Genomic DNA, 15,615 nt, shown 5'->3' with positions numbered 1-15,615 from the left:
TGTACACACTAATGGCTATAAGTGAATGACAAATGAGTGGGGTGAATTTGGGCCTGCGTGAGTTGAGCCATCTTTTTTTTTTGCGTAGTTATACAAATAATCTGTAATACTACACGATCCTGTGACAATATATCCAAAACAAGGTCAGGTAGTCATTTGGTGATTTTGTGAACATAAATGGCAAAAAAAATTAAAATTTTACACCTGTACATTTTGGTGAAACTTCAGCATGATGTGAAATATGACACACACGCAGAAAGCATTTGATTCTGATCCCTTTTTAGTGAGGCTGGAAGATTCATAAATTCATTCCGTATAGAACATCATCTGCTCACACTGCTTTGACTTCCCTTGCCTCACGTTTTCTTTTGGTCTAAATCTGATCTCATTTTCCCTGTGTCTGACTCAATCTGGGCCTCCAGCATTACATGTGATGCCAGCAGAGCGTATCTTTCAACCTATTAGTTACTAACGTCATCAGAGGGCCTAAATACGTACTCATTCCACTACCTTTGCTGGAAAGCCTGGACGTCATTTGGACTCAGGCCTGACGGGTAACCGGTGGTTTTCCTGACTGATTGTGATCATATTGTTTTGAGGATAGCAGACAGATGTTCACACACATTTCATAAAAAACAGCAGACCATCAACACTTCTGACTGATTACAAAAACAACACATGGTCAATTGCTTTTGATCTTTTTAAGAAGGCTATTCCTGAAATTTACTTTAATAACTGAATGATTTATTAGTGAATAGTCATACTAACACTTGCTTTTTCCTGAAAATTGCCCATTTGTAAACAAATAGAACTGTATACAAATAGAACTGTGGCATAAATCTGATGGTTTGCCCTGAAGCTCAAAGTGGAGCAGTAAGTAGTGTTTGATCTGATGCGCTCAACAGGCTTCAGTGCGGTAAGTCCGCATTGCTGGCACAAGCCTGGTCCTCTACACTCCTACCCCCCTTCTTTTACCACTCTTGCCAAGGAAACGTCACGAAAAATTCACCAAGGGGCCTCTCAGGCTGAAAGCTGACATCAGCTCGCCCTGGCACTTCAAAGGAAAGGGGTTTTTATGTGAGACGACACTTAAACTAGTATGAGGCAAGACCCACTTCAGGGCTCAGTCTGCCCACACACACAGAGAAAAAAAACTTAATTTGATTAAATTTTGCTAAGGGGAAACTCCTAGAATTGCTTTGCATCTCAAGACAGGAGGCAGAATTCCAGATGATTTTTCCCCCTTTACTAAAACGATGTCTTACATACCGCAACAACGTAATTATTTGCAGAGGCGTTTCACCACCGTCTTTGACAGAAACGCAGGCCGTCTACAACAGAGTTGTTTATTTACTTTATACGTCTGTTAAAACAGGCCACAGGTCTGCTGCTGCCAGTGGAACCAGTTGACCTGAGCTGGTGGTCTGGACCTTAGCACTCACTGGACAGGAACTGAGAGGGCAAGGCTTTGAAAGAGAGTTAGGTTGCACACAGACTGTCCACCCTTCAGGGTCTGCAGAGGGAAGTGAAAGGGCTTTGCGTGAGGGAAATTGGTCAAGACTCTTGGGGAATGACCCCCTGACCCCCATAAGGACCCTGACAAAATGCAGCATGTTGTTTGGTTTGCATCTTCCCCAGGATGAAAAGCAAAGTTACACGTGGCAAGCACTTATGAACAGAGACAAAGGGATATATTTTCATTCTATATCTACAATCTTTGAATTTGAGTGAACATGTCACCTGTGGACAATAAAATCACCGGAGACTATATTCAATAAATATGATCGTGCTCATATTTTCCTTGTTAATATAACCTCTAAACACACATAAGCACACATGGTTTAAATTAATATTTTTTTTATTTCAACACTTTAAATTTATTCACTCTTTACAAGTCTACACATAGGGAGGGGGGGGACTCCACCTCGCACGCGCTGTCCATTGTGGTCTGATAGGGTGTGAGCTGGATTTTAACTGTAGGTATGACAGGGTACCGTGACGGTTCATTCTTCACCAGTTCCAGAAAAACACTCGGCTGCCATGCTTGGCTGGCTGCAGTGGACCCTCAACAGGTGGGTTGGGCTCAGGCCTTTCCCGGGAGTGGTATGGGTTCTCAGGCAAGGCTCGGGTAGTGGCTACTTTCGTGACCTAAACAGAGAAAAAGTAAGTTTAGATGAAAGGTAAAAAAAATATATATATAATAATCATAATAATAATAATACTAACAATAATAATAATAATAATAATAATAATAAATAGTATATTTTCTGAAAAGGCAAAGAGAATTTGCATATAACAGGGAGACGTGACACATACACCGTCTGTAACGTTATATTGTCTGTACTGTAACTGCTAGAGATATTGACCGGAACACATTTGGCCAATAAATCCCAATTCTGATTCTGATGAGAGGTTGAACTTGTAAACTGATACAAGGGAGGAGACACATCAAGTTTGATAATGTCTATAGAAAAATAGGACAGCAGTTCTGGATGGATCACCTTTGAGAGATCCCCGAGGTCTGGTCTCTGCCAACCAAGTTTCTCCAGCACACAGTTGTCAAACTCCTTCTGCTGTTTGCGGCAGTAGCGGAGCTCATGGAGGTTGGAGTAGTCCAAGCAAGTCCAGTAGTCAGTGAAGGCCTCTGGACAGTTTCCCTTTATCTGCCTACCGTGACAATGAAAAAGAAGATCATTAAAGTGAGGAACAGTGTGTGGATAAACATGTTTAAGTCTGAGAAAGACTAACATTTAACATTCAAGCTATTCACAGAAACATTGCAAGACATTACTTTGTATAGAAATACTATTTAAAGTCTTCTCTGTTTTCAGGTAGGCAGTAAACATCTCAAGAGCCACATGCCATTCTGAGACTTCTCAAATGTGATACTAAAAATATGTTCATGCACAGCCACTTGGTGTGTTTAGGTTGTGGTAAAGGGTATTTATCTGTTCTGGCCTCCTAAATGGCAACCCTTCGTAATTCATGGCTTAAACACAGGCCCTGCCCAGGGGTTCTGTTAAATGACAGACACCAATCCCCAGCAGAGGCGTCACAATGGACCATTAGGGCAGAGCTGCACTGGTTAAACACCACTGTGGCCTACGAGGCTAAAACCAATCTGATGACAATCCCCCACATGAAACGGATGGTTAAAATGATTATCCCTGTATTTAATGCCAACTCATGTGTGCCATATAGGAGGCAACGCAGCAGGCATTACACATAATTCATCCATCTGCTTATTGTAGTAACAAAAGAGACGGTGGTTGAAGAATCTTTGGTAAAACGTCAAGATGTTTCCATGTCAAAACCTGAAGCTATACATGAATCACCATCCTTTGAGTGGATGCATTCAGTAAGAATTACACTGCTTCTGATAAATGCTGTTGCCACGTGGAAGACCAGTATTTGTGTTAAGCAGTTCAAAACATTATAAAGCTCTAATTCCGGTAGTTCCACAGCACAAATGTAAAAGATTATGCTATGGGAAGCATGGCCAGAAAGCCAAAGGCTGTATAAGCCTAGTCAGTTTAATTGGACAGATTTAAAACCTGAATTCTAGTACTCTGGCACTGCCGAGTATTGTATGTACCTGAAGAATTGAATGGCACACTCGTTGACCTTCCTTCCTTCATCCAGACACTTCCTGGGATCTTTCTCCTCCCACCGACACAACATGAACTCTTTGTTGGCTTTGTCACACTGGGCGCCATAATGATGGGCGGCTGCCTTCAGCACAGCCGAGGACACATTTACCTGTTCCAGGACGGAAGACAAGGTACACAATGAGTTCTGTGATATTATATGGGGAATGTCACCTCAGATGACATTCACTGAAGGCTCTCCTAGGCAAGAACTAGAGGGTGCCATTTCACCAATGCATTCGGATAAATAGGAGGTTTTTATTATGTCTCTTTACAAAAGAGGCAGTGCAGTGGTCTGGTCAAATTAATTTAACACTGGATATGGCAGCAGTAGGAACATTTTTAAATCTTCCTTAATCTTCTCTTCCAAAAAAAAGAGTGCTTTTCGTCATAAGCAACCTCGCCTTTGCACAAAGCAAAACGCCCCAGTTTATGAAAAACTAGTTCCACAGTAACATAAGGGCATATGAATACAAATACTAGTGAATACTGACTAATCATAGAAACATTTTAGGAGTTTACGAGACGATCAAACAATAGACCCTAACTTTATGGAATACAAGTGTATTATCGGCAAAATACTAGTTACAACTAAGACTCATTTGGTGATATTTCGGTATTGTGATTAACTGAAGACAGATTTCACAGAATAAGGAACGCAGCTAAATCCATACACGCAGCAAATTATGACAGTTCGCAAACTGACATGTTAGCATTAATGTTATCTAACGTTACCTTACGTGATCAGCAAACAGCTAGAAGCTAGTCGCAACCTGCAAGGTGCCTGTCAACGCGAAGCTGCCATCCTACTCGTGTAAACAATCATACAGCTTTCGAGAATAAGAGAGGGTTAAGTTATAATAAAATCGGTGGCTAAACAGTAAATTAACCAGCCAATGGCAATTCAAAATGCCAAATGACTATCAACTGTAGGCTGGCTTTTAACACTAACATGACATACTGCAAGCTAACGTTAACGCTAGCTGATCGAACATTTGTTTTTAAGTAGCTGCTAGTTTAGTTTTACGTTGCATGTCACGTCTACAATTGGACGTTACGTTACCCCTTAAATCCAGTAACGGCGTAAACCCGTTCGGCTGTTCTACACAGCTAATTCTTCCAACTATTTAGGCGACTTACCAAGCACACAAACAAGTTTATTCACAGCCACGTCTAGCTACCAGATGCTGAGAAAGCTACCTATGTTAGGTAGCTAAGATAGCAAGCTAACCAACCTCAGGTTTACTAGCAAGTACTGTAACTATGTCTATTCAAATAAATTGAACTCACTTCTTCGACATTTAGGTCCTGTAACGGCGGGACCTCAACTGAACCGGGCATGGCACGGTTTCTGACGCACCACAGACAAACAATTTGATCAAACAGCCAGAGCTGATTGCAAACTCAAGGTCCCCGTCGTGAAAACGGACGCGGCTACAGGGAAGGTCAATGGAATACGCATGCGTCGGTTTACAGTCGCTCGTCATTGACGTCATAGGTTGCGACAAATACATTATTTATAAAATAAACTAACTTTTTCTTTTTAACCATCACTTTTGCAATATTAAAATGTCCGTTGTTATGTGGCGTATGCTGTATATATAGTGAAATGCGAAACACTCGTGTGTACATGTTTAGTATGAGCAACATGCGTTTGCCCTCTTTAACGTGATGACGTTTCCATGGAAACTGGTGGGCATCAACAACTCAGGCGAAGTATGGAGTTGACAGGTAGCAGCTACAGTGGAACTTACAAGAATGGCAGGTGTGTTTAAAACTTGTGACTCACTTTTTTGTAAAAAAATATTTAAAGACACACTTTACTCAATCAATGAGGAAGGCAGACAATTGGGGGGGCGGGGACACACTGTTAGCAGACGTTAGCTAGGCTACAGATATTGGCTAGTAGCTTGACCAGGTGGGTTTATGAAGGCTAGTTCTATTATACAGTCTTATATGCTTGAGATATGCAGACCAGGAATAACGTTACTAGAATATATTCGGTGTAGACTGATTATGAACACTTGGTGGCTCTCATACTTCAAAGACTGTTTTCTTTTTCCTTTTCAGGATGGAAGGAGAAGGAGAGTATACTTTCCCCACTGAAACAAGATATGTTGGACAGATGAAAGATGGAATGTTTCATGGCAAAGGTGTGCTCTATTTTCCAAATGGAAGTAAATATGAGGGAACATGGGACAATGGACGGTCCAAGGAGGCATGTAAATAATTTGTTTGTATTTGTGTGGAAAAATGCATTGCCTTTTATTCCTTTTGTATCTCATTGGAAATATGTGATTTAACTAACTCCATGTAGTATGAAGATATCATATAGTTAGCCTGCCATATAGTCACCTGTAATCATCCCAAATACCATTTTAATTCAATGTAAAATAGTTTGCGTTGTAATTTACAGTTAATTTCAAACTCAAATGTCATATCTTTGAAAACATCATACATGACTGTCATATTTTGACATCAGGGAAAATATACTTTCTTGGATGGATTGGAGTATGAGGAGGATGACTGGGACTTCTGTGATGGCTATGACAGACGCTTCTATACTGAGAGGTGCAATGGGCTGAAACCTGCAGGTATGCTGGCACTAAGAAACAACCTTCTGCATCAATGTATGCTCTTTATGTAAAAGACAAGTGGCATGGAAATTCAGCATGTTAAAACCTATAAATGGCTGTTTCCCATCACTTCTGGTTCATAATCCAATGTGTTTTATATGTGATTTATTTGTGACAATTTCAATATAGAAAACGTAGGCTACATTAAGAAAATAAAATGACCTTAAAATTCCTTCAAATATGGAATGAATGTTATATAATGAGGTACTGACCAAGATATAGTGCTATAGTTTATATACAATATTTACATTGTAAAATCTTTAGGATCTTCTCAATGATAGGAAAATAATCCTTTAAAATACATTTTAGGAGTTTAGTTGAAAAATGCCAACCCTCCTTCGATGCAGTACTTCATGTAAATAAACACAGACTATGAATGCCAAAATCAAGTGTGGTTTCACAATGTTGCCGGTGCAGATTGGTACCCAGATTTGAAATTGACTATGTCAGTGTTAATGTGATAAAAAGTGAACGGTGCAAGGTAGATTTTTTTAGATGTAAGTCACTGAAACAGGGACTCACTTTTACATCCTCATTGGTCAGGCCAATTATTTGCGCTCTTATGATTCATACATTATCTCATTTTCACCGTCTGGAGGGTGCATCTAGTGCATTATCAATGCAGGACTTTCTAATGGAAACGTTTTTGAGTTGGGTGGTGCAATTAGGTCCAGAAGTAGGTCCACAGTATCTACCAGCTTTTCCTAATCTGACCTAATATGTCCTAATCAAGCTGTATTTTGCACTTGTCTTTTTTATTACACCATACAGCTATAAATCAACACCATATGACGACAGTGGTATAAGTCTTTGTGTGTGTATGTGTGTTTGTGTTTATGTTTGTCTCTGTGTGTGTTTGTCTTACATTATCTATGATGTTTATCCACTCCGTTGCTTGTGTTTTTGCTGTAAATTAGTTCACTCTATTTGGACTGAAGTCATCTTCCCACTGAGCTGAGGTTTGCGTACATTTCAAACTATGTCAGTTTGAGAGGATGCCAGACACAGTGCTCATGTGCCCTTTCCTCGTGGACATGATACGTCTTAAGTCATAGGTTATGTAACTTTCCAAGTTGAAAACTAAATAATCATTTAACTTTTGACAATCATAAAAATAGGGGTTGGTGGAAAAATGTATCATACTGAATGCATAGTCTATTCTGGGCTCAGAAAGTCTTGGAATCCTGAGGTTGCCCTGTAGTGTTTTTGTTTAGTCTGTATCAGCAATAAATCTCAAAGTGACATGTTTTACACCGCTAATAAGCAGCTTCTCAAACTGTTACACCAGATGTTTCTTCTGCTTTTATCCACATCCCGCAGATTTATAGAAGCAAAGCGTCTCTGCTGGAGACCAGTCTAAAAGTGCAGAAATGCAAAAGCATTGACATGCCAAAAAAAGAAAATAAGAAAAGATGCACATCCATTTTAAGTACAGGTGCCGGAAAGAAGAACAGGTAGACCAGAATATGGTGCTTAGACATGTCACTTTGCTTACTGTATGTAATGTGTCATGTCATGTCTTTTGTGTCTATAGTGAAAGAACAAGTCATTATGAGCAAGTCATTGCATCCCTCCTTCCAAGCTCCTGAAGCAGCTGATTGGCTGGAATTGTTTATGGCTAAGTCCAAGCCTCTACGTGTTTCCCATTTACAGAGCCAGAACTGTCTACAAGTACAAGACATTTTTTGGGCACACACACACACTCAGGGGAAAGCTAGAGAACTATGACGCGCGATTTGCTTGGTTGGACAGAAAGTGTGTTAGAGGTGGATTGTGTCTAGTGTAGTGTGTTGTGTATAAATAGCTTTGAAGGAGAGAGAATGGAAAAGCATGATGGGAAGAGATTTGTATTTGTTGCAAGTCAATAGTCTCTCAGCTAGTTAATTCAATGAATTTGATTTCTAGTCTCACTTCAATCACACCCTTTTCAATGTTATTTTCAGGTCAGCCAACAAGAATAGTTCTGTTAAATTGTGATTCGTGTTCTGTTGCGGAATGCAGAGAGACTCTCTGTACAAGTATGCCAGGCATACTTATTGGCATGATTAAACTTAAACAGTGCTATTATCCTTGGGTATTTATACTTCTGTGTATAATTAGAGCGAGCAATCACCTTGTCAACAGAGCTCCTCATGAGAAAACATGTGACCTTTTGGGATTGCACTTTATATGATCATAACATGTAACCAAGAACTAATTGCTCCAAAGGGCTGCGTATTTCATGTGACCCATCATTTAATTTAATAACCTGAAAAAAAAATACCAGTATCCATCTAAGTATGTGTTGAAGCATTGAGAACTTGATTATGTTTTTCAGAATGTTGTGAATATTTGAATAATGAGATGGAGTTACTGAGATGTTTTTCATCTATTAAAATAAATGAAAAATATACATTTTTATATATATTTTGAAATTCTGTTTGGAATTTAGATTTCAACTTTATGTGACTGATGCCTATCCTGTAGTGTGAGATAGGCATAACAAAAATATTTAACTGTATATTGTTTTACTATGTTTACTAGATATTTTTACTTTGGCTTAGTGGTTCTGACTTCACATGTCAACGCCTTTTACAGGAGAGTCCCAACTGACCAACCTGGTACCCCCACAAGTGATCCCTGATGGCTGCTATGACTGTGGAGACGGTTTCTATGATCCCAAAACCAGAGTTGTGACAGATTATCACCATAATTTCCTCAGGAATGCAGGTGAGACTGAGCTGAGTTTAAAGCATACACAGAAGTTGTAACACAAATAGTCAATTTTTGAGAAATATCTAGCCCCGTAGATAACAACGGGGCTAGATGTTTTCTTGTGCCCACATTGTTGTGTGCATGCAAGAAACATTGTTATGTGCACGCAAAATATTTAGGTGTGAATCAGAAATTAGTATAAAAAAAAATATAATACAAAATTGCCCATGTCCTCCCATAACTAACAGTCCCATACTTAAATGAATTTTCAAAAGTTGTGAATCGTTGCTTTTAGGTTTCTTTTCTAGTGCTATAGCCAAGTCGTTGTTTTATGTAGACCTACTTTCATTTATTAAATAAAACATTACCAACTATTCTTGATAAATAGCTGCCAGAGTGATGGCCACAGAATACTGGGATTGGAACTTGAAAATAAAATTTCTGATCAAAACAAACCCAAAATGGAAAACATTTAGTTTTTTATCCGTGCAGTGAAGTGCCCATTTGACTGGTGTTTGGGGCTTGTCATTATGAAGGTCAAATTCATTGCTTCTGAAAGTAATGCTCTGTCTAAATTTGGAGCACATCTCTGGGTCTGTAGCATGGAAAAGTTAAGAGCGAAGAAAATATGTTGTGGCATAAATGCATTATTGTAATACTTAGAGATAGCACTTAATTGGAGATTATGTTGAGACTTATGATGATACGATAACATTTTTGTAGGTCCTCGCTTTCTCACACAGTCAACCAAGCCTCTCTGGCTGTAGCCATTTTAATTCTGATTATGAGGGAAAATACGAAACATATTTTCCTCCTATCCCCTGCATGCCATGGTGTCTTTGATTTGAAGTGAATCGATTATGTCAGCCCTTCAGATGGGAATTTGGCTCTCAAAGCCAGCATCTCAAACTAGCACAAAATCAGACAAAATTGTACATGAAGAAAGGTTTGTGGTTGCAGTCTATGGTCTCTGTGTAGGGCTGGGTGCGAGGGAGTGCTCTCTCTTCTCTCTGTGCGTCTGTGTGTGTGTGTGTGTGTGTGTGTGTGTGTGAGAGAGAATGTACGCAAAGTATGCTCGTGTGGGTGTGGTTATTCATGCTCAGTTCATAAACCTCATGTTTTAACATGGTTTTGAAGACAAATGTTATCGTTACGCATTTTGTTTGGACACACCACAAAGATACACAAAGGAAAGGAAAACATTCTCCAGTACACACACACACACACACACACACACACACACACACAACCACTTGCCTCATGTCCAGGTGCACACATTTGGGTGGTATATTTCCCCCCCTCATTCATACTCACTGGCTAGAGCCTGTGACTTTCCAGTGATTCAAAGCTCATAGTTTAGTAAACCCTGTCCAGAAGAACTACGTGCAACATGATACACATTACTAACTCCTCCAGTCATCGTAGTTCGATCCAGAGCGTGCAAATCTTATTCACATGTATGGATAGACAATAACTTGGGACGACATGCACATCCTCCACAGCTGCCCGAAAGGGCTTTTAGTACAGCAGGTTTTCATTTGCTCGATGTTTTTGAATGTTGTATAGAAAAAGAAAAACAGTGTCAGAATGGACCAACTGTTTGCAAAACACTTGTGAAAAATATCAGGAAAGCAAAATGTGATTTTTACATCTTTAGAAGCTTCCTTAAGCGCAGGCCAGTGGTACGGCATGATGACACAAATTAGATATGGATCACTTTCAATAGACCTTTTTGAAACAGCAATTAAAAAATCTTGTGCGGGTGAAGAAATGCAAGAAGGCATGGAGACCTCTGTTACAAATACTTAGCGCAGTATGTTGCATATTAATGTTAAAATGAACAAATAGAGTACTGCACTGTGTGGCATTATGCACCACTGTCGCAAAACATACTTGTGCAGTCTTAAAACATTTACAATGACAGCTTAATGGTGAATTTAAAAAAATGAATCAGCATCTAGTGCTGTCTGGTATAAAGTCACTAAGTGTCAGGTACAGTAAGTGTAAAATTATTGTGAATTAGACTTTGCGGTTGAAATATTTCCTCTTTGTCTCAAGAGTGGCTTGAATGTTCCACCCAAGGGTTTGGGGTACTCTTTCATAGTGTTATCTGAAGTGAACTCAACACTGAGATGGGAGTTTAAGAGCTTGACTGACAGAGTAATGGCAAAATAAAGATCCTGTCCGTCCGCCGTTTTCCACCCCTCTGTTGGGCCGCTATTGTTACACAGGAAGCACTCGCTCTGAGTGTCAGTGGAGTGCATTTGTTTGAGCACGTGCCTGTGTTTGTGTGACCATGCTTTGGAGAGATAGCATCCTGGACAGTGCTAGCCTGACGAGCCAGACCCACATTAAAATGTAGGGTCTGGGCACTCACCGTTCGCAGTACTCAGTCCGATGGGCGGGATAATCGGTTGTCTTTCAAATTCCCTCTCCACGCAATAGGACAGCGCTGAGTCCCATGCGTTTTCCCACCAGCGGAGCTAGTTGGCTAGTTCAAACTTTTGCCAAATTAAAACAAGCTTAACTCGTGTCACACTGTTGACCAACAGCAACATCCATCTTCTTTGTTTTCAAGTAGCAGGGAATTCAAGCCAAACCGTTGCAACTCTGCCATCAATCATTATGTTAAGCCCGCCTAATGACTCTATACACGATTTGATTGGCCTGATAAAAGTTTAATTTTTCGAGCTCACAAGCCAACGGAGAGTTGCTAGACTAGCCCTGGAAGCAAATGTAATTTGCTGCCGCTAGGGTGCGTCTAGATTTCTAGGCTAGGACAGTGCACTAACTACTATAGGATGTTACTTAAGCTGTTTAGCTTTTTAAAGTGATACACTCAACAATACAAACGTATAGTTTACAGCGTTAAGATATGACCATAAAGGATAGCTTGTCACAGCGAAGCAAACATCTTGGTTTCCAGAGGACACAGTTCATCACGTAGGGCTGCATTGTGTCCCGAGAACTCTTGGCTTGCCTCGTCGGGATTTATTTTTATCACTTGCGAGGTGAAGGTACATTTGTCAGAGTGGGTGTGAAGACAGAATTTATTGCCAATGGCATCTGTCCAGGACGGAGAAGTGCACAAGGGTAACAGACACTCGCCGGACAGCGGAGAGGAACTGGGACCCCCTGTGGGAGCACCTTTCTGGGAGGGGAGGAAGAGTGTGGCCCGTAACGGCGAGGGCGGTGGGGGGGTGGGGGGTGGATCAGGGTTGAAGGGGAAGAGAGGCAGGGATGGCCGACGGGAGAGGGCCCAGGGAGCTGCCTCGGGGAGTGGGCAGGAAGAGCCGAGGAAATGCCCAGGCCCCGGGCCAGGAGCGAAATGCATGGCTAACTGAAAATAACACTGGGCGAGGGGAGGACGGTGGCCGCAGCCTGCCAAAGCGGGCTCTTTTTAGGGCCGCCAGAACCGCGCAGGGTCACCTGACTAGACGTGGGGTTGAAGGGGTCGAGAGGAGAGGAGAGGTCAGGCATGGTCAGGAAGCTGGGCTGGCCATGAGGGTCCCATCACAAGGGGACAAACATGAAACGAAACGCTTACCTTACCTCACAGGGTGACGCACAACACGTAGCATTTTTTGTACCTGGTTTTGTACATATTTTTTTTTATTTATTTTTTTTATCTGTGAATCACCTACCTTTTTGAAACATGAAAAGCTTTTGTATTCAGTGGATTTAAACACAAAGAAAGCTAAGCTATTTTGATTAACTGGTTTAACAACACTCTATATGATTGCTGATTGTGTTAGTGAAAGAGCATCCATACAGCCTTTGTAGGACTGAGCGCCCGTCACAGTTTTTGTTGATTGCCAAGGGTCATCGACGGGGCCACAGAGATGTCATGATCAGTCAGAGCGGTTTCGATCGGCTTCTCCATTACTTACTAATTAACTCCATCCTCCTGCATCTAGTGATGAGTGCACTTCAGTTTTACACACTCTTCTGCATATGTTCAATTCACTTAGATGATATTTTATTCTTAAACTTAATATGTGAGTACAGCTGTTATTGTGTAGCAATATGGCTGTCTTGTTGATATGAATAATGGCTATAGTAATATTAATCATCTGAAGTCCACTTATCACTACTTTTACAAATCAGTCTTTTGAGACTTCATCTGTATCTGAACTCAATTATGTGATCAATTATTCTACAGTTTGATATGGCCTAAATAATCAGAAGCACAGGAGTGGGGTCTCTCCAAGAGACCACTAAGAATGGAAGCTGATGTTAACTGAGAACAGTCGTCGCCAAGCCCGTGTCATTATCCTGGATGTAACCTCTGTAATAACACCGGGGAGGGGGCTCAGCAGATTACTAATTCCAGGGACTTCAGAAGGCGTCTTGCATGGCAGAGAAACCGCAGCGAGCCAAGGTGGCATTGATTTTGTCCCCGCTCTTCCACACCTCCCACAGATTCGCCATTTATGAATTATTATTATTTTTTTAAATTGTGTTTAGGAGAAGGGCGGATGTAACCTGATTAATAGAGGATATGTTTCGCACAGAAAGCGAATCACGCACATTCAGATTCAGACCCACTGCTGAGGGAAATATGTAAATGTAACATTTCAAGAATTTCAGTGTTTAGGGTGGTGGTGGTGATGGTGATTGAAGAGTTGAAAATGCTAACCAGCCCTGTGACTCAGTGCCTTGCTCTTAGTCATAACTACTGTCTGTTTTGCTCTGTCTGCCAGGCCGGCCATTGGTCAGAGGCCCCGTAGCCATATTGTTTGTTGTGGTTTCCTGTTTCTGGAATAATTGCGCCTTTGAAACTCGCAAAGGTTCACATTCAAAATATCCCTTTGCCAAGGAAAACACCCTTATCTTGAGTCGCTGCCACTCCATTGTGAGATGAACTGAAGCCTGACAGAGATGGTATCACTGATCTTAACAGAGACCTGCTCTGAAGGGGGGGGGGGGGGGGGGTGGGAGTAAAGTAAATATGTCTATGCCTTGTTCATGGGCTGTACATATCTGCTTGTTGAACTTACTGTAAGCTCTTTGTGATGTCATTAAAAAGCAGCAGTCCACATTGGTATGATCTCTGAGCCATTATCGCAGGCCCAGTTCTGTTTGGAAGGAAACACTTTTCCTTTTGAGTGTATTTTAGGGATTAAGATAAACACTTTAACAAGGTGCCATTACCGTTTCCCCTCACTCTCCCCTCAGCTAGAGCAAAGAACAGTTATCGCAGTTCGATATAGTAGGCCTAATACTCGTCAATGAAATACAGAAAAAATCGGTGTATTTAACGACGAGTGTGTATTATTATAGGCTACGTTTTTGGACATATATAGGCCTATAATTTGTTATTCGCCTCTATGGTTATTCTAATGGCAGCAGCAACACGTAGAAAATACACAGGCGAGGCAATAAACGTCCAGAAGCCTCAAATTGCATGTGAACCATGGAGCCACCTGTGCTTTTTAGCCAGGATTGCTTTAAGACTATGAATTTAGCAGATCCATGAGGAGCGACGATCAGTCTGAGAGGGCAATTTACAGGAAATATGAAAATGCGAATTTGTCCTAATTACCGTGCGTGGCTTAAGGAAATTATTAAAGCAATTGTCGTTAGACCGCACCAGTGGCGATTGGTTGCGCGGTATTAATTGGTTTAAAATTGTGATGAAATGTTCCTCTCGAGAGTTGACCTCCTTTGTGCCGAGGAAGGGAGGTGTGATGCAGACAGAGAAAAAGGTGGGGATGACGTGTCGTTAGCATGCAGCTGCCACCATGCAAGCCTGGTTCTGAAGATTTTTTTCAATTGCTACATGCGTGAGCCAGGTAGAAGTGGCGAGAGGCGAGTAGAGAGGCCGTTTAGGGCCATTGCGTGCAATTACCGACAATCAGAGTGGAGTAGACGACCTGTTCCCCACAATGGGCCCAGTTCGCCTTGTTCCCAGGGGTGAGCGCTCAAGTGCGTGCAGCTGCGCGATCCGATTCAGCACCATCAGAAAAGCCACCTCTCGTTCCGCAATTAACAGATCCCATTTTAAAACGCAGCATATTACCCACTGTTGTTGGTCTCTGAGAGTTTTTTAATCATTCACGAAGTCGTTTTTCTGTACCCCTAAATTGCTTTTTAAGCATATTTGCATTTCCCATTGGACTGTTTTTAAATGTCTAAATCTGATCAACTGGTGCAACGGGGAGATTTGGCCTATTCCCTGCCATCTCCCCCAGGGAATGTAGGAAACGCTCTCTCTCCCACTCTCTCTGTGTCTTTAGGTTGTGTGTGTATTAATATCAGTGTTTTTTTGTACTTTTGCTTGTCTTGTGTGTGCATATGTAAATTCACTCCTGTCTCTCGCAGATGACGAAGAACACGAGTGGATTGTGCGCACTTGTCGGAAGAGCTGGGATGAGATCGTTGGAGCAAAGAACTACAAGTCTGATCTCTAATAAACAAGGACTTTGACACTTAGCTTGATAAACGGACAATTATTTAATCTAATAAACTGAAGAATTTCCAAAAACAATAGGCCTTGAATTGCATTGGATAATTTATAGATTATTTTTAATGTTGTACTTTTATACGCAAGACAACTGGACGATTTCGATTTTTGGAAGTATAAATGTTACTAAAAGTACTATGATTAAAACATATTTTGAAAACATAGATTAACA

General features: G+C 41.0%; 2 protein-coding genes across 2 annotated transcripts; one reads left to right on the top strand and one right to left on the bottom strand.

Moving 5' to 3' along the window:
* Positions 1-1,840: 1,840 nt before the first annotated feature.
* ndufa8 (NADH:ubiquinone oxidoreductase subunit A8) lies at positions 1,841-5,104 on the bottom strand. Its single transcript, XM_042058643.1, has 4 exons — positions 4,938-5,104; positions 3,596-3,759; positions 2,502-2,667; positions 1,841-2,148 (listed from the first exon to the last, which is right to left on the bottom strand). The coding sequence occupies exons 1-4, from the start codon at positions 4,986-4,988 to the stop codon at positions 2,011-2,013; spliced, it is 519 nt and encodes a 172-aa protein (XP_041914577.1). The 5' UTR covers positions 4,989-5,104; the 3' UTR covers positions 1,841-2,010.
* A 186-nt stretch (positions 5,105-5,290) lies between these two features.
* morn5 (MORN repeat containing 5) lies at positions 5,291-15,467 on the top strand. Its single transcript, XM_042058642.1, has 5 exons — positions 5,291-5,412; positions 5,718-5,865; positions 6,130-6,241; positions 8,861-8,992; positions 15,302-15,467. Exons 1-5 carry the CDS (start codon positions 5,330-5,332, stop codon positions 15,388-15,390), a joined length of 564 nt encoding a protein of 187 aa, XP_041914576.1. The 5' UTR covers positions 5,291-5,329; the 3' UTR covers positions 15,391-15,467.
* Positions 15,468-15,615: the final 148 nt, after the last annotated feature.

Source organism: Alosa sapidissima, chromosome 13 (genome assembly GCF_018492685.1).
Source record: "Alosa sapidissima isolate fAloSap1 chromosome 13, fAloSap1.pri, whole genome shotgun sequence".
Classification (NCBI taxonomy): Eukaryota; Metazoa; Chordata; class Actinopteri; order Clupeiformes; family Clupeidae; genus Alosa; species Alosa sapidissima.
The sequence above is the reverse complement of the archived record's forward strand: the minus strand, read 5'-3'. Positions and strand labels throughout refer to the sequence as shown.

Excerpts from the sequence above, each read along its gene's own strand:
- morn5 (XM_042058642.1), top strand. The coding sequence starts at position 5,330 with ATGGAAACTGGTGGGCATCAACAACTCAGGCGAAGTATGGAGTTGACA. Across the intron at positions 5,413-5,717 it reads GGAACTTACAAGAATGGCAG|GATGGAAGGAGAAGGAGAGT; the intron begins GTGTGTTTAAAA and ends TTTCCTTTTCAG. Across the intron at positions 5,866-6,129 it reads ACAATGGACGGTCCAAGGAG|GGAAAATATACTTTCTTGGA; the intron begins GCATGTAAATAA and ends TTTTGACATCAG.
- ndufa8 (XM_042058643.1), bottom strand. The coding sequence starts at position 4,988 with ATGCCCGGTTCAGTTGAGGTCCCGCCGTTACAGGACCTAAATGTCGAA. Across the intron at positions 2,668-3,595 it reads TGTGCCATTCAATTCTTCAG|GCAGATAAAGGGAAACTGTC; the intron begins GTACATACAATA and ends TTGTCACGGTAG. Across the intron at positions 2,149-2,501 it reads ACCTCGGGGATCTCTCAAAG|GTCACGAAAGTAGCCACTAC; the intron begins GTGATCCATCCA and ends TTCTCTGTTTAG.